The sequence below is a fragment of the Cricetulus griseus genome, chromosome 2, assembly GCF_003668045.3.
Source record: "Cricetulus griseus strain 17A/GY chromosome 2, alternate assembly CriGri-PICRH-1.0, whole genome shotgun sequence".
Classification (NCBI taxonomy): Eukaryota; Metazoa; Chordata; class Mammalia; order Rodentia; family Cricetidae; genus Cricetulus; species Cricetulus griseus.
In genome coordinates, this window is record NC_048595.1 from 340,396,477 (window position 1) to 340,422,346 (window position 25,870).

The following is a 25,870-nucleotide window of genomic DNA, read 5'->3' on the forward strand; positions in this document are numbered from 1 at the left end:
TTTTAACAATGCACGCTCATTGAAAAAAATTATTCAGAAACTTAAAAAGTCAATGTGGACCAGCTGTGTTAGCACACACCTAAAATTCCAGTACTTAGGAGGCTGACTGAGGAACAGCAGGTGAAACTACGTGTTCAAGGACTGTCTGGATGATGTAGTGAAAATTCACCTTAAAGAGTAAAAATTAAATGAATGAACGAATGAATGAATGAATGAATGAAATGTTTAAAGTCGTTCTAGCAGAAAGCCTCAGAAACAATACAAAGAGAGAGTCAGAGAAGAAAAAGAAATAGATTAGTTCTTGTGAAAACCAAAAGAATAAATCACATTCGGTATTATACACCATTCATAGTGTCTCGTTTCCCTTCAGGTTTGCCATTAGTTCACTCGCCTGAGCAAGTCCACACAATACAGTCATGTTTTTCACTGCAGCAGGCCAAGTTCAGTCACTTAACTTTATTTTCTGCAAATACAACAAATGAAGTAATCAATAACAGACAGTCATTTCAATGGAGGAAAAATTGAAACTACAAAATCAAGTTAATTTCTATTTTTCCAAGGCTATTGTCTATTTCCTTGGAAATTCCGTACTTCTAATGTCTTCTCACAGGTGAGCTGTTAGTCCTGAGACACATCTACCCCATAGTAAGCAACATTTTAGGAGGAAACTGACTGGCACATACGGGGGATGAGTGTTACGTTCCCAACTATTCTACCCCACAACATATTTCAAGACATTTGTTCCAACCACTGTGTTCTGCTCCGTGAGCGGGAGGCTTCCAAATAACAACTCTGTGTGACATGTGAGAATCCTGGGAGAATCAGCTCTCATAACTTTGTAAGGCTAAACATAGCAGCCGTTCTGCACCATAACCATGATTTTGTTTCGTTTTGTGGGTTTTTTCATATTTCTATTAATATCCCATATTGGTAAGTGAATATGAGCCATGTGAACAACAAGAACATTTTCTTCCTGCATAAAAAAGAATTTCTAGGAACTATACTGCCAAAATTACATAACAATCCATGGTAAGTCACGTGTCTTGACGCTATCTCGAACCGTCCTTGAATAATAGAATAAACTTTTAACACTTGAAAGCACTAAACAGCAAAGCCTATGCTACATTAAAAGTCAGTAATCCTGTAAAAACACTGGATAAGTGATTTTATAGTTAGTGAGTGAGTTCTAAATTATCACATTATCATGGAACTAAAATAGAGTGGGACAGCCTCACCCTACATGTGACCACTTACATTTCCTTAAATATTCAGTCATTGATATCTCCCTTCATTCCTTCACATATGCACAGAGAAAGAAAGGTAGAGAGGGAGAGAGAAAAGAACAGAACTGAGCAATTGTATCTGCAAAGGAATCAACCACACAAGAGAAAGACATTGTTTAGAGCTTGTGAGCAAGGTAGATATAGGAGGGAACACACTAAGAGTGTGAGAGTGTAAGAGAATATAGCTTTTGTAATTAACTCATAAAGTTGAGCTGTGTTTTATGAATTATTAACTTTGACCATGTAAAGGACTCTTAGTAGTGGCTTAATCAGGTCTGAGAATTTTTATCATAATTGAGTTTTAAGTTAAAAGTAATTTAATTGAAAAGTAAATCACCCAAAAGCATCAGCAAATAATAATCTTCAAGAAGGTGGTTAAATGATCTTTAATTTTCCTTTCACAAAGTTGATTATAATCTTTCAGGGGATTTTTTTTTCTGTTTTGGTTTTTCAAGACAGGGTTTCTCTGTGGCTTTTGGAGGCTGTCCTGGAACTATCTCTTGTAGACCAGGCTGGTCTCGAACTCACAGAGATCTGCATGCTGCTGCCTCCCGAGTGTTGGGACTAAAGATGTGTGCCACCACCACCAGGCTCTTCCAGGGGATTTTTAATAGAAACATTTAATATTATTAAATATCAATATTTAATAGCCTTTATCAACAGTTTATAATTTTGCATGTATACTGCTAAGGCAACCTGAGTTCAATTCCTTCAACTCACATTGTAGGAGGAGAAAACAAACTTCTGCCAGTTGTGTTCTGACCTCAAAATGACTATATTAAACCAAATAAACCCAATTCAGAAAGATAAACGCCATATTTTTCTCTCACAGATGGAGCCTATATGTAAGTGTGTATGTGGCAAAGGGGCCTAGGAAGAAGAGCATGAGAGCGGAGAAGGGGACCTTAGAGAAAGGGAAAGGGTAATGGAAGTTGTGTGACATGAAAATGGAAGGGAAAGTATTTGGAAGGAGAAAGGAACCACTAAGAGAAGGGCAGGAGACATAGGAAAGGCAGCCAGAGAAGGGGATCAATTACACAAAAGTGTAAGGATTTATGTATGAAAATACCAGAGTGAAGCTGCCTTTTATGCTGTCTTTAAAAAGTTAATAAAAAGAAAAAATAGGATAGGAAAGGGGTTGGTGAGAGATGCTAAGAGGTGGGGGAAATGTGGTATAAGCATGAGCAAATTACTCTATAAGCATGCTCTACATAGATGATATTCTTCAATATATCTTTTTAAAGATTTAAAAATTTTTATTGCTGTGTCTGTGTAGGGTGTGTCATGAGTGGGTGCCTGCCGAGGTCAGAATAGGGCCTAAGAGCCCCTGGCACTGGAGTTACAGGCAATTATGAGATATTTGATGTGACTCTGGGCATCACAGTGGGTGCTGTGGATAAGAAGGGGCTCTTAACCACTAAGCCATCTCTCCAGCCAGTCCCTCAGTACATTATCTTATAATAATTATTCACTTGTATATCAACCTGTGAAACTAAACATTAAATATTTTCAAAGCTGTATCTGTAACTAAAATGCATTTTCTTTTCCCTTTACAGATGGTTATGTCCTTCGGAGTTACCTGGTGGACAAGTAAGGCCATTTTCTTCTATTGCTGTATTTTTAAAAAAGAATCTTATGGTTTCCTTAAGGAAAAAGTACTAATATTATTTCCAGAATGCAATGGATTGGACTATGATAATAAATTGAAAACAATGTACTATATTTGTATCAATAACAAAGCTGAATATGCTAGTCGGAATTAGCAAGGTAGCCTGGCTCACTCATGGGGAATAATCTTAAGTACTCATTGAGCTGTCTGTTCAGCAAACACTGAAGACACACTAGGCAAAGCCACTACCCTTTTTGCTAATTGTTTGCATTTTGCTTATTAATTATTACAGTATTAGAGCTGGACTAATTAGAACCAAATGGTGGGTGTTGTAGGTACTAACGTCACCAGTTAATAATTGCTCATAGTTTAGCTCCTAACTGAAGATTTTGCTATACTCACACCAAGCACAGTGCTCTATTATGTTGCCTTATTGAAAGTATGCCCCTCAAAAGATAGTAATCAATGACTCTTGTATTCTTATGAATAAGATCTTTTCACAGTCTGTCACAGCCTGGTACTTGTAAGCCCTTGGACTCCTCTAAAACACTTTAAGATGCTACACCAAGAAACCCAGAGCAGAAAATCAATCCTACTATCAGGTTGAGCAATAGAAATATTTGTAAAACTGCCAAAATGAAAGAATTCACAAATCATTTAGCATAAACAAAGGACACATGTGTGAATAGGGCAATGCATGTTAAGAGTTCTGCCAGCACACCAATGAGGGCAGACAGGAAAACGACCCTAACATCTTTGTTTTCTTCAGCATAAGTATTACAGTGGTGGGCATGGGACTTCTGATAGGTTTTGTTCTAAAAAAGATGTGAATTTTATGGAAGGAATGTGTTTCAGGTGACTGCAGGATGGTTAAAAGAAAATGGAGAAAGGACCCTTAAGTGACCATTGGTTCACTATCTATTAAAATACATTTATCAATAAACATTTATGGGAGAAACAGCAGGAAAATCTGTCCTCTTTGCATTCACATCAGATTTCCATTAGCCAAATGCTCCCTCCACCTCAGAGAAAGGATCCAAACAGAAGACATAGGGAGCTCACAGCATCTGCCACAGTTGGCAGGAACAAGGGAACTGCTGCTGCTGCTGTGATAAGGCCCAGATATAGGGCAGGAAGCAAGAGCATGTCTTACCCTAAGTGACACAGCTACCTCACAGCTCGGAAGCTTAGAACTGTTTCCTACATCTCAAGATTGTATTTATACTTATATTATTATATCATTTATAAATTATTCATTAGACTATGCACTTTCACTATCAATTCTTACCTCAGACTCGTATTTGTGCCTACCAGCGCATCAGAGCACTCAGTGTTTGTTAACAGAATACTGCATAAAGCTACAGGGCTCAGCAAAACCTGAAAATATACAAAAGTAGTCAAAATTACTGCAGTAGATGTGATCTTCACAATAATATAAAAATTCTATTACTGTATATTCCATAATTAGAATTTAAATACTTGAAACTAGAAACAGAAGAAAACAGTATAGCCATTTCCCGTGTCAAATATATTCCAGTCATTTAAATTTTTAAGCATTTGAAACAACTAAAGGTATGAATCTAGTACTAATAACTGTTAAAATCCATTGCACTTTTGGATTGAGGCACCTGGAAGAGGGTTTTGCCTTGGCAATTTAGTTTGTTTAGCTCTGCACCTCGTTCTTAGGGAGTTCAGATGGGCACTGCCCATGGCAATGCTCAAAGTAGGACATGATCTGTGCCCTCGAGGCATGTGTCTATTCTTCTATTTGCAGAATGAACTGGGAGTCGGTAGAGCCAGGGAAAGAAAATGTAGAGATGAATGTAAAATCTTTGTCCACTTACACATACACATGCATAGCTTCACTTTTCACCTCTAAATGTTTCTGATATGTGGCAATCATATTGTTGCTAGCTTCTATATATTAATGTTGGGAAGATACTTTCCACACAATAAAAATTGTTTTTTTGTTTTTTGTTTTTTTTTGTATGTGTGTCTTTCCAGTGATGGAGAAATCTATGATGACATTGCAGATGGTAAGTCTCATGCATCTCCCACCACAGTAACAGAGAAAACACCTTGCTGGCTTAATTAAAGCCATCAGATACAATCAGAATTTGAGTTTCTTTAAAATGTGTGGAAAAACAATGATCTGGTGTCACAGGGAAAGGTAAGGAAAGGGTCATCTTCACACAAGGCTAGGAAATTCAGTGAAAAAAAAAGTATATTTATTTTCCAGAATGAGAAACTTAGGATGGCCATGGTGGTTCAGGCCTATAATTCCAGCACTTGGGTGGTAGAGGCAGGAAGATCAGAAGCTAAAGGTGGGCCTTAGCTATACAATGCAAGTTGGGGGAAAGCTTAGGCTACATGAGACCCTTCGTCAAAAACAACAGAACAGGGGAGAGATGGATACATAGGGAGGAATGAAGGGAAAGGAGAACTATTTATTATAACATGAGTTAAAGGTTGATTTTTTTTAAATCAGAGAAATGCATTCTTAGTTAATACATAGCAACTTGTTTTAAAACTAACAGCAACTATAATGCCCAAGAAGTTAACAATAGATTATTTATTGCAGCCTATTAAATATGAAACTAATAAATCCTAAGTGAACAAATGTAAAGCTGGCAAATGCTAAAATGTGAGACTAACAAATCTTTGATCAATAAATGGGTACATAATTTATAACTAATACACTAGTAAAATCATCAGGTATTCTTAAATGATGATTTAAAACATTAATCTCAACAAAATGTGCACAGTTGTCATCATGTTGCCCTTTGCCTCTGTGTGTGTTTGTGGGTGTGTGAGTGTGTGTGTGTGTGTGAGAGAGAGAGAGAGAGAGAGAGAGGGAGAGAGAGAGAGAGAGAGAGAGAGAGAGAGGGAGAGAGGAGAGAGAGAGAAGAGAGAGGGAGGGGGGATGGAGGGAGGGAGAGGTTCCTTTGTTGGAGACAAGGTCTCACTACATAGTTTGTGCTGGTCTGTAACTTGCTACCTAGACCTGGCTGGCCTTGAACTCACAGAGATTCACCTACCTCTGCTTCTTGACTGCTGGTATAAAGGTGTTTGCCACAACACCTGACACCATCCAGTTTTTTGTTGTTGCTTTGCTTTTTACATCAGTTCTGGCATCAAACCTATTTCCCTACTTGCAAAACAAAAACAAAAACAAATAAACAACAACAACAAAAAAAACGATTTGCTGATAGTCATCTCCCAGCCCTGACCCTTTAGTCTTTAGCTTAAGATATTTGTTGATGCTTAACTAATCTTATTTTCAAATATTCAAGCACCTGTACTGGCCTGTCCTTGGGGCTCTGACAGGATATGCCCTCAGCTGCAGCCACTAAGAGCACCTCCTGTGCACATTCACTATGTTCCCTTTTAAAAGGGCCCTGCCAACTCTCTCTCTCTCTCTCTCTCTCTCTCTCTCTGTCTATCTCTCTTCCTCTCATTCTTTCCCTCCCCCTCTCTCTGTTCTCTTCTGCCACTCCTGTCTCCAGAGGCCAGTCTCCCCTCTCCCCCAATAAAAAACCCTTCCACCCAAGCTCTGTCACATTGCATCTTTCTCTCATGCACTGCTTTTTTAAATTACAACAGATGTGATGTCAGAATAACTAATCTTTTAGTCTCATTTGATGAAGATTCCAGGAATGTTGTTGAAATTGGGCTGTTTTGAAGATGTCTTAGTTAGGGTTTTTATTGGTGTGATGAAAGACCATTACCAAAAGCTAGTTGGGGAGGAAAGGGTTTATTAGGCTTATATTTCACATCATAGTCCATGATTAAAGGGAGTCAGGATAGGGACTCAAACAGGACAGGAACAAGGAGGCAGGAACTGATGCAGAGGCCATGGAGGGGTGCTGCTTATTGGCTTGCTCCCAATGGCTAACTCAGCCTGCCTTCTTATAGAACCCAGGACCACCAGCCCAGGGATGACACTACCCACAATGGGCTGGGCCTCCCCACATCAACCACTAATTAAGCAAATGTTCTACAGGCTTGCCTACAATCATATGGGGGAGGTTTATAAACGGAGACCCCCCTGTAGGTCAAATTGACATAAAACTAGCCAGTATAGAAGGTTAATTGTATCGAATTTCACTTAACTAGCTCTGTTTGTCTTCTTAATATAAAATAAGTTTTACTTTAAAAAAATCTTAATTCTGGAGATATTGAATTATCCAGCTCTCTAACTTGAAACACTCAGGATGTGTTGTATATAATCTGTATTTAAAATTTTAAGGCCAGATGTGATGGTACAGAGCCAGCACTTGAAATATGGAAGCGGGAGGCTTGGGATTTGAAAATCCTGTTCAATGATCTATTGAGTTCAAGAGCTGCCTGGGCTTCATGAAGACTTATTTCCCAAACCTTAATAGGGAGTTAGGAAAATGGTTTAGTAGGTAAGGCTTAGATTGCTATCATGAGGACCTGAGTCTTCTGGCTAGAATACACATGAAAATGACAGACACAGTGGCAAGTGCTTGTAATCCCAGTACTGGGGAGGTAGAGACAGGAAGATCCTTGGGGATTCCCCCTGATTGGTAGGATTGGAACCAAAGAGAGACTCCACCTCAGAGAAACTATGTGGTCCCTGAGGATGTTACTAGAGGTTATCCCCCAACCTTCACACACATGTGCAGATGTACCTGCATACACATGAACACACAAAAATTGATGGGTGGATTCAAGTTGTATTTTCTTTTCTTTCAGGTTGCATCTACGACAATGACTAGCACTCAGGCTGTCCATTCTACTGTGTCTGTTAGTAGACAACATGAATTTTAATTGGAATGATCTTGGGTATCATAGAAAAAAAATGAATGTACAAAATGAAATTTCAATCTTTTTATAAAATTTTCAAATTTTAAATTTGGAAAATGAACTCTGTTTAATATGTCAAAAGATTAACAGTGAGATATAAGAATTTATCTCCTTTTTTCTCTTCTCTTTTCTTTTGAGCAGGGGGTTCTTTGTAGTTCTGGCCATCTTCCTGCCTCAGCCTCCCAAGTGCTATGAAAACAGACATGAAGCACCACATCTGGCTTAAGGATCCTATTTTACTTTAGTTATGCTTATGAAGATACTTTGTTTTAAGACCACCATTAGGGAATCTCCCCTATCATACCCCTTTTTAAAGAAATAAAGAAAAACAAAGACGTCTTAGAGGAAGAAGAAAGAAGAATATAAAGAAGTAGTTTTTATTTTTAATTCCACAAGAAGACAACCTATTGCTCATGCTAGCATTACATCACCTGTTCAAATTACCTACCCAGAAAAGGCAGAGCTAGCTCCTCTAGTTTCTGAAAGACAATGTAGCAGCAGAACATTTGTATTGAATTTTCCCCCCTGAACACTGTGAACTCATATGTTAATTATCCAATAAGCATGCTTTGTCTTTTGTATGCACATTTAAGATCAACCTGTACAAGAGTCTAAAGCAAGTCTTATTTTGTGGATCCATACACACATGGTTGAATTCTCTACTCTGTTTAGATGCCATTGTTAACTAGAGAAATGGAGGGGGAGCACATGACAATTGTGAATGCTGGAAGAAAGAACCTTGAAACTCATGCTCCTTTTACAGTGACTCCTTACTGTGAAGTCTTTTTTAAAGGTTTTTGTGTTTTGCTATCAATTGCCTCTGCAGAACCTAGTGATGTTTATAACCACTTTGCTAGAAAGTTGTTCAGTCGAAGGAACACAAGGCAGTAAGTCCCAGTGGTTGGCTTAGGATGCTCCCCATTGAGACATACTCCTCACCACCTCCTCCAGACTGTAAAGCACTGGCTTTTGAATGCTGAGAACACTAAGCACCACGAACCAAAACACAATGCCTCAACATCCAAACAGATAACAGATTGGAAGATGTGTTTTGAAATTAGTAAATCCTCCTGCTGGTTTTCTTATTGACCGTGATGCAACCTTGGCAATTTTCATTACCCTCCCAGTGTCCTTAGAGGATAGGATTCAATTAAGTTTACCCCAACATTTTCCACTACCCATTAATTAAAGCTTTTATGGTTCCCCCATCTCAGATGCACACTTCAGAATTTTTTTTCTTTTCCAAGGACATGAACAGCAACCGAGGAACAACAGTCAAGGTTGTCCTCTGGACTCCATGTGTATATGCCCTCACACACATAGGAACATAAACACACATGAAAACCTATAAAGTAGCTCAAAGCCTTCAAAAGGTTAGAACTGGGGCTTCTAGTAAGTGTTTTGAAATTTTAAAAATGTCAGTGTCGTCTATAGCTCAACTTAGAGGGCACGGGACTCTGAGTCTCCTGGGTTGGAAATTATAGCCTTTGATTAGAAGTACTTTGGTGGCATTAATATCCTTGTGTTCAACTTCTTTTGTCACTAGATACAAATTACATGGCTCAAAAGTGGCTGTATGTTAACTTTGGAATCAAATATAGATTATATGCTGACTATATTTCCAGTAATTTTCCGTGATTAAGAATAACACAAATTCAATACAAATGTTAGGTTTTAAAGAATCCCAAATTAGATCGAGAGACTATTTCAGCTTTGATTTATATTCAAAGAAATGGACAGATACCTATGAGAGATTTATGCAATAATTATTTAATGTGTATTTGAAGTGTTAATTTTAATATACTAAATGTGATTTTGTTGTAGATTGTGTGTGAGATTTTGTCATGTGGGAAGAACTGCCAATAAAATGCCTTTTCAGCAAGTGACCCTGCCCTCTGCTTCATATGCACATCAAGGCCACCGTCTTTCCTCTCTCTCAATGTGATTCTGTCTACAGAAGAACCCTATCTGTACCATCCTCCTCCTGCCTCTTGATACATTGCTTCCGATTTTGTCTTAGAAACAGATAGCTAAGTACAATTCTCTCCAACTCCCTGAGACGTAAATTTAACCCATGTTCAAAATGCTCAGAGGGTAAGACATCACAATCGGAATTCAAAGCCATAACCAAGGATCCAATTTCCTCCTAACTTGTCTCTGAGTTTCTTCCTCCATAATCCATTCATGCTCTTTATTCCCTTTCTATCTTCTTCTCTTTTTTACCTCCTCCCCTCCTTCTTTCTCTCTCCCTCTTTCTCTGCCACGTCTTTCTTCCCTCCCTCCCTTCTTTCCCCATTCCTTCCTATCTTTAACTTCTGCTGTGAGTAGCTTTCTCTGTATATTTAAAATATACTAAAATATTTCTTAGCAATAAAAAAACCTGAAATTTTAACTTGAACCTGAATACTTCACCCACAACCCATTTCCACACTCCCTTTCTCATTCCATTATCTTAAACTGGTGAGGTGTATGCACCAGCTGTTACAACATGCCTCAGATTCCTCCAGTTGTTTGGAATTTGTTGACCCAAAGGCTCCCGCTACTGTGCTTCTGAGAGCATCACCAGGTTTGTGTAGAGATCAAGGTCCCTACAGAGTGTCCTAACCAGCGATTGAGGATAACAGGGACAGAAGGCAGCATACAGACTCTTCACAGAGCAAACCCAGTCAGTTGAGGCCTCCCTAGCAGCCCTGCTAACCCCTCCTTAGAGTTCCAACCATCCTGCCTTCTGCCTTCACTGGGGCAGGTACTCACTGCTGTCAGCAGGCTCCTCCACATCACCTGGATGGCTCTCTTACACACACCCGTTCCTTCCTGTCCACCAAAAGAGAACTCCTGCATTTTCAGCCCATCTTGATGTCAGCTTTCCAGGGAAACCAGACTAAGCACAGTACAGCTTGAAAGATTATTAAAACCTGTATCTGTCTGGGTAGTGGTGGCACACACCTTTAATCCCAGGACTCATGAGTCAGACAAAAGCAGATGTCTCTGAGTTCTTGACCAGCCTGATCTATAGAGTGAGTTCCAGGGCAGCCAGGGTTACACAGAGAAACCCTGTCTTGAAAACACTGAACCAAACAAACAGATCAAAACAAAGCAAAAAAACAACAACAAAACCTGTATCTGAACCCTGGGATAAACTGAATCAGAATTTGGGGAACTAACTTTGGAAAGCATCTTTAAGTAACACTGAATGTGAGTTTGAGGCTACATTTGAGCATTCCCCACCCTGTTCATCCTTTCTCGTGTTCTCAAGATCCACTCCATCTCCAGATGGCTCCAACCTGGCTTCTGCTGCCATCACTTTAAAGCCATTTCTTTGCAATGTCCCCAAAGAGCCTTATAGCAGTTAAGGCAATGGTAACTTTTATAAAGGAAAACATTTCATTGAGGCTGTCTTACAGGTTCAGAGGTTTAGTGTATTACCATCTCAGTGGGAAGCATGGTGTCATGTAGGCAGACTTGGTACTGGAGAAGTTGTTGAGAGTTCTGCATCTGAATCCACAGGCAGCAGGAAGAGAGAGACACTGGGCTTGGCTTGAGCATTTTGAAATCCCAAAGCCTACCCACATTGATACACTTCTTCCAACAAGGCCATACCTACTCCATACCTCCTAACTGACTCATTCCCTTCGAGCCTATGGAGCCATTTTCATTCAAACCACCACTGTAACCCCTCAAACTGTAAGGCTAAATAAATCCTTCCTTCAGTTTCCTCAGTTAGGTGTTTTGTCACAGCAATATGAAAAGTAACTGACGTATTAACTTCATAATACTCCAAATGGAATTCTTTCTCTGACCTGAGAGCTAATTATTCTTCCTCTATATTTTTCCTCACTGGCATTCTGTTATCTTATTACCCAAGCTTGAAACTCAGAAGTCTGTTTCTACTCTTTATCTTCTTTGTTCAGTGAGATACAGAGCCCCATGAAAACAAGGACTCTTGCCTTATTTGCTTTTATATCCTTTTATAAAGTGGTATTTGAAGCTCTTAATAATATATTTGATAATGGAAGAGTCAGTGGGTGGTGCGTCTATAAGGATGTGTTAAGCCTGTAGGCTGCCAGTTTTTCTTAATTACATTTCAAGTGCCTTAAGAGCTTCAATGAATGGGTAGCTAAGCTACTACCCTCCCTAAAACATAGGTTACTGCTGACTTTAGATTCACTTAAGTGATCATGATCAAGATCAAGTTGATCACAATAGTGCTGGGCCTTCTGGAAACAGATGGTGGGACAGAGAATAGATTACAACTTGTCTCTTAGAGATTGGTATGTATGAAAGGAAGAAGGAGCAACTTTGCTCAAAGAAGATGGCTGAATGTGATACAGGGCTGGCAAAGTTTGGAGCAAACAGAGAGGCCTCTGAATAATGCTTCATCTGTTGTCTCCCTTTAGACAAAGTGGTAAACCTTGAACAGAACCCTTCATATTCTTCATTGTGTAAGCCTCCTCATCCCAAGAGAGGCACAGCCTTGTGACAGATGAGTGCAGCTGTGGCAAACCTGGGAGTGACAAAGACATGGCTATCGGCATACCCCTCTCACTTATTTGAGAGAATCAGCTAGGTTGTATAACCTTAAACAAGATTCTGAACTTTTTAAGGACTCAAGGTCTTTTATTTATAAAATATGAAAGTGTATACTTAGTGACTAAAAATTAATTGAAACAAAATTCTTGCCTTTTAAATAATGTGTGCATGGGGTAGGGACATATGTATACATGAGTTCAGGTACCTGAGCAGGCCAGAGACGACTGATCCCCCATGGAGCTAGAATTATAGGCAGAATTAGAGATTATGAGCCACTCAATGTAGGTGTGGGAACAGAACTTGAGTCCTCTGCAAGAGCAGCAAGTACCCATAACCATGGAGCCATCTCTCAGCCAGCCCCAAAATTATTTTTAGAGAATATCACAGTTTTGTTTACACATTAAGCTCAAAATCATACTTCTACATATTCTTACTTTGTTTTCTTGAAGAATTCAGTTCTCTAACATTCCTTGCTCATTGTTTGTAGCTCCATGAACGAATAAATGGTTGTATGCTATGAAAAACACTGGTGCTTACACTGACAAGATGGCAACTTGATACTCAGCTTTTGGTCTGGGCATGGCAGGGAGCAGTGAGGACTGTGGCAAACTGTAGAATTTATGTTCTAGGCACAGGAGTAAATTGCTGATGGTGATAGGTATTTTCCATTCAGATAACCCTTTCCAACATGCTTGTTACTGTTCTGTGCCCTTTGAGCCTAACCTTTATCAGCTCCCTCCAGAGGATCACCTGACTACCAGCTTCTGTATCATGTGACCTGTGGGGAACAACAGCAGCCTATCAGAGACACAGAGAATGAGGTTTCTTTAGAATCTTTCTGGAGGAGTCCCCATAGCTGGTTGTGTCCTTGCTCCCTTGAATTCCAGCTCACTCAGACAGACTTTTCCACATGGTACAGGCTATCTGATTTCATTGCTTCTCCCTCATCTGGCTCCGTCAGGATTGCAGACACACCCAGTAAGTGTCAGTTGAAGGAAATCCCTCTATTTGGAGTTTCCATACACTGTCTATCCACTTGTAAACATGCCCTGTTCTTGTTTCCTCAGACTTCTCAGTTTGAGTTAACCATTTGTTTTCCACCTAAGCCCTAGAGATACATGACTCAATTGTAAAGGCTTATGAGTCCCATGCCACTAAGTTTTCTCACAATTTAAATAGAAAGCCAGTTTCCATGTTTCTTAGTCATACAAGAAGCAATTAAAGAATATCTTACAGAAAAGTGGGCATTAAAAAGTAAAATTATAGTGGCATATGGAATGATGGCTCAGGGTTACAAGCACTTCCTGCTCTTGCAAAGGGCCCAACTTCAGTTCCCAGCACCCACATTGCATGGGTTACAACTGTGTTTAATTCTAGCTATTTCCAAGGGACCCAACACCCTCTTCTGGACTCTTGGGGTATCTGGACTCACATGCACACACCTACACATATAATTAAAAATAAGAAAACCTATTGTTAAAGGTAAAATTGGTGTTCTCACGTTCTTCAATGTCTAGGACATTGCAAATACCATAGCTTGAAACCAAATAGAATTCTCAAAGCTTTAATCCTGCCATTCAGCGGTAAGCTCTCTTGTGAGTTCGATGCCAATCTGGTCTATATACTGAGTTCCAGTACAGCCAGGGATACAACAGAGACACACTATTATAAAAATTCTAAAATATTACTGTGGTTTGAGACATGCCCAACTGAGGATAGCACTCAGTAGCTAATAGCCAAGTTCTTACCCAAGAAGAGCAAAAAAAGGGCATGCAGTGGTGTTGCATTCCTTTAATTCCAGCACTTGAGAGACAGAGGCAGGCAGATTTCTGAGTTTGAGGCCAGCATGGTCTACAAACAGAGTTCCAGAATGGCCAGGACTGTTGTGGTGATACTTTGCTTATGATCTAACAAATAAATCTTGTCTGGAGATCAGAGTGCAAAGCTAGCCAGCCATACTAGTTAGTCACAGTTGTCCAGGCAGTGGTGGTAGGCACCTTTAATCCCAGCACTTGGGAGATGGAAGCAGACAGATCTCCATTAGTTCAAGGCCACCCTGAGCTACACGAAATTGAATCTGTCTAAAAGAGAAACAGAGCTCACACAAAGTTGATCTCAGCACTTGGGATCCCATGCCTTTAATCCCAGCACTAGAGAGGAATATAAGGGGGGAGGAAACAGTCTGAGGTTTTGTGGAGAGCAGTGCTGCCTGGAAATGCAACCTAAGGACAGCATTGTCCCTTTGGTCTGAGCACTGGTACAGGTGAGAATTCTTTAGTGGTTTGGCTGCTTTGCTTTTCTGGTCTTCATCTGTAACCCCAATATCTGTCTCTGGATTTTTTTATTATTTGTGTTACAGACTATTACACATAGAAACCCTGTCTCAAAAAATGAAAAAAAAGTAGACCAAAGAAACAACTTTTATGACACCAGTATCATCTCATTCACCTCAGTTCCTTAAAATGGGTCTTTGAGATATTGTGATATTTTTTCCAAAATTTTCTAATAAGTTAGTGAGTTTTATTTAGGCATGCAAGTTACAGCTTCCTTTTTAATTCAGTGATCTTAATACATCTGTAATCAAATGTGAAAGCATTATCCTATTATATTTCTACCAGCACTTCTTAAAGCAATCCTTTCTAAAGTTAGGCTAGAATTCAGATATGTCAGCTAGTACAATGTGCTTGCTGAGCCTCGCCCTAAGTGGGAGATGCTATGTTAAGTGAAGCACTGAATCCCATTGCCTCCCACATACCTCAAGGGACCAGAGTTTTCTTATTTTTAATATATAAAGATCTCAAAGAGATATACTAAGCTATGGTGGTTATCTAACCTTCAAGATATAAATAAATATGCAATGCTAGAAAACCAGACCACACAGTAATAATAGACACATAAAACTTGTTGTATATTCATTTAGAAGAGAAACAACAGAAAAAAAATCTCTTCTAATTGGAGAAGTAGACATTAGGAAGGAGTCTTGGTATGTATTAGTTATTTTTCTTGTTGCTATGAAAAAATATCTAACCAAAGTAACTGAAGGAAGGAGATTTATTTTAAATTTTTTGTGGGGTAGTCAGCAGAGAGGGCTGCTCTGACATGAGTTTAAACCAATAGTCTTAATTAGCCAGCTGAAGACTGCACTGGGTATTGGAGATACCAGTGTAGCCCTGAGACTTTCTAAGGGTGAGCTTTGAAGCACAAGTCTAGAGTGGAACTATAGAAGGAAAAGGAAAGTTTCCTACATTTAGAGACTTTCCCAGAACTATGGACTTAGATGGATTGGGGCTTTGTTTTCATTTTGACAGGTGGTACCATCTATGTGCTGAGTTTTCTGGCCTGAATAGTACTTCCATCATGGATTCAATTGTGCTAAGGTCTGGGGCTCTGTTACAGACTCGTAGCTTGAAGGTATAATCCATCAAGGTAGGAAAGACAAGGCAGCAGGGGCATGAGCCAGTTGGTTGTTCAGATTTAGTCTGTGATCAAGAAGAAGAAAGAAATGGATCTTATTCTCTCTGAAAATTTCCCCTGCCAAACTAAATAGCCTATTACTTTTAAATTTGACCTTACTCCAGTACTAAGGAAATACAAAGAATTAAGTCTAATTCTTCACTAGAGTATGATATGAATGGACCTGTTCAGGGATATAGCATAAATGGCCCTTAGTCTCATTCCTGATAGAGTCCTTGTTCAATGACTATGATCAAGAAACAGAAAGATATGGATGCTGGTGCTCAGCTCACTTCCTCTCCTTTTTTATACAATCTGAATGATGCCAAGTTTAGGGTCAGTCATTCCACTCATTATAGACACTCCCTCACATACACAGGGATTCTAGATCCTGCTGAGTTAATGATCAATGACTAATTGGTCAGTATCTTACTTCAAGCTTGTACTGGCTGGTTTTGTGATAGAAGCAAGAGTCATCAGAGAGGAAAGAGCCTCAGTTGAGGAAATGTCTTCATGAGATAAAGCTGTAAGGCATTTTCTCAAGTAATGATCAATGCGGGAGGGCTGAGCCCATGGTAGATGTTTCGATTCTTGGGTTGGTGGTCCTGGGTTCTATAAGAAAGCAGGCTCAGCAAACCACGGTGAGCAATCCAGTAAGTCTCTATAGGTTCTTCATCATCTTGTGCCTCTAGGATCATGCCCTGTTTGAGTTCCTGTCCTGACTTCCTTCAACAATAATATAGAAGTGTAAGACAAATAAACTCTTTTCTCCCACCTTGCTTTTTGGTCATGGTGTTTCATCACAGCAATAGAAACCCTAAGACAAAGGGGCTATGATAAAGCACTATAGACAGTGAGTATCACACATATTTCTCATGGTTCTGACACAGGAAATCCAATATCAGAGTACCAGTGTGGCTGGGTTCTAGAGAACCTCCTCTCTTCCAGGTTGCACACTTCCAACTTCTGTGTACTTTTGTTAGCAGAGGGGCGCCTCTCTCTCTCTCTCTCTCTCTCTCTCTCTCTCTCTCTCTCTCTCTCTCTCTGACTTCTTCTCATAAAGACTTCTTCACATAAAGACTTCTTCACATAAAGACCCATTTGTCAAGGTTCTACCTTCATGATCTAGTCACCTCCCAATGGCCCCATCTCCAAATACCACCACATTTTGGATTCTAGTCGTCAAAATCTAGACGTGAACATGTAATCCATACCATCCATACCAGTCAGGTTCCTCAGAAACAGAGTTTAATGCAGAATTTCTGTGATGGATTTCTTGAGAGATTACTCTCAGGAAAGATTTCCAAGGATCAGGAAATGAGGAACACAGGGAAGAAGCTGAACAAAAATATGAGTTCAGCTAATGGTCAGTGTCAGCCTTGTCCTGGAGAAAGAATAGCACTGACTCAGGCTGGCCATTTGTTTGCTCCATCTTAGTCACCGGCTGGCAGAAGCTCTCCTCTGCAACCTCAGTTCCTGTGGATCACTTGGTGTGTGGAGGTCTGGAATATTTGCAGGTGCAACACATTTAGCAGTCAAATCATTCAGCACCTGAGGGATAGGTTCTGCCAGGGACAATTATCAGGAATAAGTCTGCAGATTTCTCAGTAGGGATAGTGATTCACTGAGAATAAATGGGGCAGAAAAGTATGTGTTTTATGGATGAGACCTTATGGCCATCCCTCTCCACATGACATGACTTGACTTGGTCCTGCCATCATAACTAATCATTTCAGTTGCAACATCACCTAAGAAACAGAATCAGGACTCAGTCCATTGTGGGCACTCTCAGTTGAACTCTTCACAACAACACAAACACAATTTACTTTTAAAACGCAAGCCTCAGATGGATGTGATGCTATAATTCCTGCACTCAGAAGACTGAGATAGGAGAATTAAGAGTTTGGGACCAACTTCGGATATCTCATGAAACCCCGTCTAAAAAAAAAAAAAAAAAAGAAAGAAAGAAAAATCCTAAAGCGAAACATAAAATAATTTAAGATGCACACAGAAGCAAGTAAACAACAAAATGCATAAGCCTTTAGCAAAGTGTGGAGGGAGGTGCCTACAGTACCAGCCACTTAGGAGGCTGAGGCAAGGGAGTTGTCACTCAAAATCAGAAATGAGAAACCAGCCTAGGCAACACAGCCAGATCCCATCTCAAAACATAACACAATTACAAAGTGCGGGGGGGGGGGGGACAACAGCAAAACCCTATGGAAGTGTCTGGGGCATAAGTATTTTCCAATAACCCTGAAAAATCACACGAGCTGCAACTAGCCACCCTACTTCCCAGCTTTGACCACAGGTCCCACCCCCTTGGGGGATCAGCTATGCATTTAAAGAAAAGCTTATGGTCCCTGTGGCGGCTTTATTGAAAATAGTTTCTATAGGTTCATGTGCCTGAATGCTTGGTCCCTAGGTGGAACTGTTGGGGGGGGTGATTAGAGGAGGTATATCACTGGGGGATAATGCTTGGAGGTTTCAAAAAGCCCACACTATCCCCAGACATCATTCTCTCTGTCTCTGTCTCTCTCTGATTCATATTATAGATCATATGTAAGCTCTCAGCTACTGCTCCAGGGCCCTGCATGCCTGCCTGCTGCCCTGCTCTCTGCCATGGTGGTCATGGGCTCTACTGTCCTCTGAAAGCCTCAATTAAATGCTTTCATTTTATATGCTGCCTTGGTCTCTTCACAGCAATGGAAACATAACTATGATGCTCTCCTATCCTGAATTAATAGTTTCTTAATGTTATTGTTTTATAGGAGTAAGTCTTTTAGGTAACATTCCCACCAAAGAACACAACTTGGAAGCTAGAATGGCTCCTTGTCCTCTGAGTGTTCATCTCACGGGTGTCTAACATGGCAACTCAGACCATGAAACATATTCATCTTTCATGGTCTGTCTGACCACATGAAACTAATCATCATCACATTTTAAAATGAGATGTAAGCCTGGCTTTCTTATACTCATTGTTTTGATGCTTCTAGATCTTTTTTCTAGATGGAATAAGTTCATTTTTATGGACCTTTTTAAATGTTAATAACATTGCTTCAATAGTATTTTTAAAACTGACTTCCATTTTCCAAGGAAATAAAATAAAGGGCAATTTTCAAACAGATCAAGCCTCACCAGGAATAAAAATAACAAAGAAAAAACCCCAATTACTTATGAAGGACATTTAAAAAAGAGGGGAGCATGGCTCTAACACAAGAACATAGCAAATTACCAACTGTGAGTTTTATATTCATCAAATAACCTGGTATTTCTTTACTTACTCTAAGATGAAACATATTTGAAGAATTCTTTAATAGCCCTCATTTTTAAAAAAGGTATTCTAGCCAGGTGATGGTGGTGCATGCCTTTAATCCTAGCACTCGGGAGGCAGAAGCAGGCAGATTTCTGTGAGTTCTAGGCCAGCCTGGTCTTCAAAGAGAGTTCCAGGACAGTCTCCAAACGACAGAGAAAACCTGTCTCAAAAAAACAAAGCATATTTTAGGGCTTATTCCACTAGTATTAGACAAGGTTGAGAGGCAAGGAGCTAAGTACAAAGTACTGCAGAAACAGACTGTGTCCTGGCCTCTGTCTCCTGGTCATCTGAATTCGGTTTTGTGGTTTAACTCCTTGATGAAGCTTTTGAATTCTTCCCATTATACCAGAAACTAAGGTGCCAAAGAACTTCCCAACTGCCACACATGCACAGTCTCATTCTCAAAAATAACTGGCTACATTATAATATCATTTGCACCATGGTTGAGACCTCCTACCCAGCCCCAGGAGTTTTACAAGAGGATCATGGGAAGACATACACTAAAAGAGCTCTGGTGCACTATGGTGTGGGAAAAAAAAGGGTCATCTCACTCCATGAATATTCTACTAAACTCATAAATATTCATAAAACATATTTACAATCTATATTATAATACACAGTGGGCTGCTAACTCCCCCCTCCTCTATCCCCACATCTGAGTGAACCTTCTCTATCTTCCTCCAGAGTGGAGTGTACTATCCTTTGCTTTGTCAACTAAACTGCTTATCTGTGTCTCCGCTGAACCCTTTCCTTTAAGAAGACAAGAAGCAAAAACACAAACACAATCAAAACAAACAGAAAAGGCTTCTTCAGCAGACAAAGGAGACACTTGTCTTCAAGCCTGACAACCTGAGTGCAACCCCTTGAGCCCAAATAGTAGAAGGAAAGAACAAATTGTCCTCTGACCTCTACATGTATGATGGCATACTTGTGTGCACATTTGTGGCTGTGTGTGGCTGCACACACACACAAACATAAATAAATAAATAAATAAACAAATACAGCCTTTAATCCCATTACTTGGGAGGTAGAGGCAGACAGATCTCTGTGAGTTCGAGGCCACGCTGGTCTACAGAGCAAGCTCCAAGACAGACTCCAAAGCTACAGAGAAACCCTATCTCAAAAAAACAAAAAAGGGAGAGAAAAAGAGATAAAAGCAGAAACCTTTGCCTGTACCAGGACCCATGTTGGAAGGTATTGTCAAATAGGCATTACTTCTCATAATAGCACTAATATCACCAGATCAGGGTGATATTACGCCCCACCCCCTTGCTTGGGCTGACAGTGATTACACTCATGATGTGGGCGGATTACCAACACATCACACTGTTCCCTGCAAAGTGTTGGTTTTAATCCCAATACACTAAGATGAGAAGGGCAGCTACAGATTTTGTTGCCTCAAGCTTTCTTGCAATGACTAAATTTTGTTTCCTAGTCTTGTAGGCAGACAAGAAAGTACAAGAGAAGTATATCTTCTCCTGAACATGATGTACCCTTTACAACCTTCAGGAAAAATTGGTGGCATCTGGCAAATGGTTGCAACTTAGTGGGTATATAATCACCCCTGTTAAGATGGGTGGATGTGTTAGTCACCTAAGCAACTGTAATGATTGTCCACTTGATGAGCTCCAGAGTCAGTGTGGAATAGAGCTTCTAGGAGACAAGCGTGTGGTGTGCCCAAGAAAGAGCTCTTAGATTGTGTTTATTGAGGAGAGAGGATGTTAGAAATGTGGGCAGTTTCGTGAGCTGGGTTCTGGATGGGAAATAATGGAAAGAGGGACCTGAGCTCAGAAGCAAACATTGTTCTGTTCATTAACTGCAGGTGAAATGTGACCAACTGACTCAAGCTCCTGCCACAAGGATGGACTACAACTTCAATAAATCCTTCCTTCCTCAACTGCTTTTGTTGGGATATTTTCAGCACAGCAATGAGAAAATTAACTAACATAGCATCCAATCACTTTTTCATGGCACCATGTCTGATTTAAGTTTGGTAAAATATCAGTTAAGGTTCTGTATATAAAAGAGTTACAAACACAGGCCTGAGACCAGTAAGTACTGTTGGGAAACCTGGCTTAGGCCTGGGGTGGGGACTTAAATTTACAGAGAATTCTAGAACCTTTTCCAGAACAGATAAACATCACTTACTATGCTCAAATCCATTGTATGAACAATATGATTTATGAACATTTGCTACCCTCTGGAAATTTGGAATTTTGGTATGTGCCAGGTCCACATAGAATCAGCCCTCAAAAAACAACAACAATGAAAACAAAACAAAAGAAAAAACTTGAACACTGAGTCTCTAACAAGCTTCAGCAGTAAACTCAATTTTACATGTGTCATCACACACCATTGCTGTGGCATGACATAGAACTCCGATTCCAAACTTACTTTGTGGTGCAGATTCCATCCAGAGGGAAGAAAGATGGAAGGAAGCATTCACCTCTCATTTTAAGGGCATTTCCTGGATGGTTCAAATATTGTATTTTAACTATCCCAGTGATCAAGTAGTTAGTTGACCACACCTATATGAAAGAAAGATTAGTAAATATAGTGTATATTATTGATAGGATAAACTCAGCTAAAAAGGTAACGCGTATCATTGAGGGATAGAAATTGGCTGTTGGAGGTAATTTTTGTTCAAGAAGAGAAGTTATTGCAGATCTCATTAAGATGATATAATTGGAGAACCAGGTCTGAAAGCATTAACTATAATTCACTAATATGAATCTTTGCACAACAGAACATTAACAAGAAGTCTGCTTGTTGTTTCAAAGAAATCAACACACTAAAGCCAGCTATGATAGTGTCATACTACCATATACTACCAAAAAACACCAGGCAAATATTTTCAGTTTTGTTTTGTTACTTTGAGTATCATAGTTAGGGTTTTTATTGCTGTGAAGAGATATCATGACCACAGCAAAAACATTTAAGTGGAGCTGGATTACAGTTTCAGAGGTCTAGTCCGTTTTTCATGATAGGGAGCATGGCAGCATGCAGATATGGTTCTGGAGCTGAGAGTGTTACATCTTGCAGGCAACAGGAAGTCAACTGATAGTCACACTGAGGGGAGCTTGAGCAAAGGAGACCTCAAAGCCCACCCCCACAGTGACACACTTCCTCCAACAAGGGCACACCTACTTCAACCAGCTACACTCCAATAGTGCTACTCCCTTTAGTGGCTATTTTCTTTCAAACTACCACATTGAGACAGGGTTCCTCTGTATAGCTTTGGAGCCTGTCCTGTATGTAGACCAGGCTGACCTTGAACTCACAGAGATCTGCCTCCTGAGTGCTGGAACTAAAGGCACGCACAACCACACCTGGCTCCCATGCCTGTAATCGTAGTACTTGGCGGCAGAGGCAAGAGGCCTCAGGAGTTCAAGACCATCCTTAGCTAAGTATGGAATTTGAGTCTGGCTTGGGCTATGAGATAATATTAAAAAAAAACCCAAAAACCCAAAGCTCAAAACAACAAAATAAATAGGTCATGACACAAGAAAGAGGACCATGAGAGGAGAAGGACAGATCTTAAGTGGAGGAGGAAGACAGTGGAATACATGTAACATGATAATGATTATATTGGGCACTTCTGTCTCATGGAGACTTCTGTTCATGAGTTTTCTTTCCCTGCTCTTCACTTGCTTCCTGTCCTTTCCTGGAGACTGGTTTATTTCTTCATTGATGGAATTTATCCTAGCCTTCCATTACTCATAGGCAAATTCTACACACTATTGCTTCTTTATTACTGCTCAACCTTATATTTTTCTCTTCATATTTCATGAAATATTAAATGGATTAGATGAGACACAAACTGTGGTGGTTTGAGAGAGGAGAGAGAGAGAGAGAGGGAGGGAGAGGGAGAGAGAGAGAGAGAGAGAGAGAGAGAGAGAGAGAGAGAGAGAGAGAGATCTATGAATAAAAGTCCAGGAATCCAGTAGTTGCTCAGTCCCATGAGTCTGGGGAATCTTAGCTGGTCTTCTGTATATGCTAGAAACAGACTCCAATGCCAATGAAGGAATGGATGGATGTGTAAGGGCAAGTAGGTGAATGAACACATATCACTTTCTTCTTCCAGTGTCCTTTCAGCAGAAGGTGCGGCCCCAGAATAAAGGCATGTGCCTTCTAGCCTTAAGGTCTGGATTAAAGGTGTGGTCATCCAGCCTTAAGATCTAAATCAGAGGCATGCTGTCTTCTTGCCTCAAGATCCAGATCAAAAATATGTCCTCCCTTTCTGGATTATAGTCCATTCCATATATACAGTCAACCAAGAATAGCCATCACACCATAGATTCTTTTTCTTTAAAAAAAACCAATTAAATATTGAGCGGTCTCTACTTAGCTTGTATATAAGTACTTTATCAAATATATGATTAAAAATATTTTCCAAGGTTGGGGATACAACTCAGTCATGTGATATCCCAGGTTTAATCTCCAGTGCCACAAAAGAGACACACAACAAACAAACAACCCCAATACTTCCTAGGAGTCTGTGGCCAATCCTTTCATTCCAACAGTGTCCTTCCTAGGGATAGTCTGCCTTTTGATAAAATCCAAGTTTATCCTTTTAGCCTTGTATTGATCATGTCCCTGATATCTATCGTGTCTCAGAAGTGCTTCTCCTCTGCAACATCATGGAGATTTTCTACTGTTTTCTTCTGGACATTTGCAGTTTTAAGGTTTATGATCCATCTTGATTCAATTTTTGTGTAAGTTTTAAGGTACAGATCGATACCCATTAATTGTAGATGGCAATCCAGTTGATCCAGCCAGCACCAGTTGTTGAAAAGGTTCTTTTTACAATGGATTGCTTTGTCATATTAATCAAAATTTAATTGCAAATAACTTTTTTTCTGAGATGTTTTCCTGTGCTATTAATTTATATGTCTTTCCATTCTCTAAAAATGCCTGGTAGCTTTAAATAAGTCTTTAAATCAGAAATAAATCAGAAATTGTGAGCTCCCTAGATTGATTTTCTTTGGCACTGTGCTGGTTTCCATAGGACCTTTCCCTTTATCTAAACATGAGAGTCATTTGATATATCTATTAAATAGCTTGAGAGCAAGCTTCGGCATTTTCTGCCCTCCAATGAGTTGGCTCACTTAAGTAGTAAGATTATTATTTTCTTCCTTGCTTTTAGCATTTGTTATGTTATAATATCTCGTGTTTCATGCATTATATTTGTTTGTTTTCAAGAAAGGGTTTCTCTGTGTAGCCTTGGCTGTCCTGGAACTCACTCTGTAGACCAGGTTGTCCTCAAACTCATAGAGATCTGCCTGCCTCTGCCTCCCGAGTACTGGGCTTAAAGGTGTGTGCCACCACTGTCCAGCTTGTTTATTTTTTGTTGTTTTTTCCATCTCAACCAAAGTTTCCCCTGCTCTTCTCACCCCAGTTCCTCTCTCCATCTTCCCATCTACCATCCACTCCTCCGCCTGTTTCTCTTCAGATATAGGTGGATCTCCCATGGATATCAACCAGCCATGGCATATCAAGCTGCAGTGAGACTAGGCACTTCCTCTTCTCTTAAGGTTAGATGAAGCAATTTAGTAGAACAAGTTCTTTTTTTAACATGGCAATTTACTTTCCATTCCCCCAACATACCAAGATATTAGATATTAAAAGTCCTTCAAAAACTAATACTGAACAGTGCCAAGCTTCCCCAGAGTCCTGCCCAGAGCTTTTTAAACTTTAAATTCCAGTAAATAAGCAAGAGAGAGTTCATGTGCAGACTCCCGAGTCTCTTGCACAGTAGAAGTCCCTCATCCCTGGTACCCTGCTTATCAAACATAAAATGACTCTTTATCATTGAACTTTAGACTTTTTTGTTTTACACAGAGTTTCTCTGTGTAACAGCTCTGGCTGTCCTGGAACTAGCTCTATAGACCAAGCTGGCCTCAAACTCACAGAGATCCATCTGCCTCTGCTTCCCAAGTGCTGGAATTAAAGATGTGCACCACCACCATTGCCAGGCAAATTTCAGTCACTTTAGTTCCCATCCAGTGAGCCTGCTGTTGTGTTAGTTTCCATAACTTTGTACTGTGTTTAAAAAGAAAAATTCCAGGCAGAAATCCAGAGAGAATGTGATCACTTTGTTTCTTTTATCTCAAGGTCACAGTATCCGTTGTCCAACCTAAAAACAGTTGCTTTACATTTCTATCTAGAGTAGCAGTTCTGCACTGTGGGAAGGAAAGTCCCATACTCACTTCTCCATCATGGGTGGAGTTTAAAAAAACAATCATTCCATCTTGCAATGGGCAATTTAAATTCTGTTTCTATAGTCGATACCTTAAGTCCACTATCACTCAACTTTACCTGTAAATTGTTCTAGAAGTGATACAGTTCTGTCAGTTTTGTGATGACTTTCCCTGTAATTTTGATAATGTTTTAGAATATAAACTATTCTTTATTCGATCAAGTCATGTGATGATTGAATTTTTCAGTACATGCCAGACTTCTCCCAAAAGAACTTGTACTTGCTAGTGATGGAGAGCAGGGGGCGCTACCAACCTGGGTTCACTTTGATCTACCGCCTGAGTCTGAGCTCAATGAAGAGTCCAACTCTCCAGCCTTGTTTACTACCTTAGTCTTATCTCAGTCATACCAAGGGTATTCACCCTCTAGATAGTTCACTTCCCACGTTTCCTGTTTTCTGTTTGGTTACTGTTCTTTATTCAGATTTTAGTGTACTGTGCCCCCACTCCCTGATAACCATCAACCCCAGACTTTTTGCTTCCCAAGCAACCAATGTACCACTGAGCAATAATATATCTTGAATCCCTCACTTTGTTTTTATTTTTGTTTGTTTTTGTTGTTTGCTTGTTTGTGGAGGACTTTCGAGGAGGTTTT

The 25,870-nt window shown here is 39.9% G+C and overlaps 1 protein-coding gene and 1 long non-coding RNA gene across 2 annotated transcripts in view; one reads left to right on the forward strand and one right to left on the reverse strand.

The window, feature by feature from the left end:
* Window positions 1–9,608, forward strand: part of Fyb1 (FYN binding protein 1) — a 96,326-nt gene extending 86,718 nt beyond the window's left edge. The window contains exons 17-19 of the mRNA XM_035440592.1: window positions 2,840–2,873; window positions 4,897–4,928; window positions 7,612–9,608. Of these exons, the coding sequence (XP_035296483.1) occupies window positions 2,840–2,873; window positions 4,897–4,928; window positions 7,612–7,634 (89 nt within the window). The 3' untranslated portion in view covers window positions 7,635–9,608. The remainder of the gene's footprint in view (window positions 1–2,839; window positions 2,874–4,896; window positions 4,929–7,611) is intronic.
* Window positions 1–21,546, reverse strand: LOC107980027. The gene is made up of 4 exons (XR_003482456.2): window positions 21,413–21,546; window positions 5,931–6,043; window positions 4,181–4,269; window positions 1–463 (listed from the first exon to the last, which is right to left on the reverse strand). It is a non-coding gene; the product is annotated as an uncharacterized LOC107980027 (long non-coding RNA).
* Window positions 21,547–25,870: the final 4,324 nt, after the last annotated feature.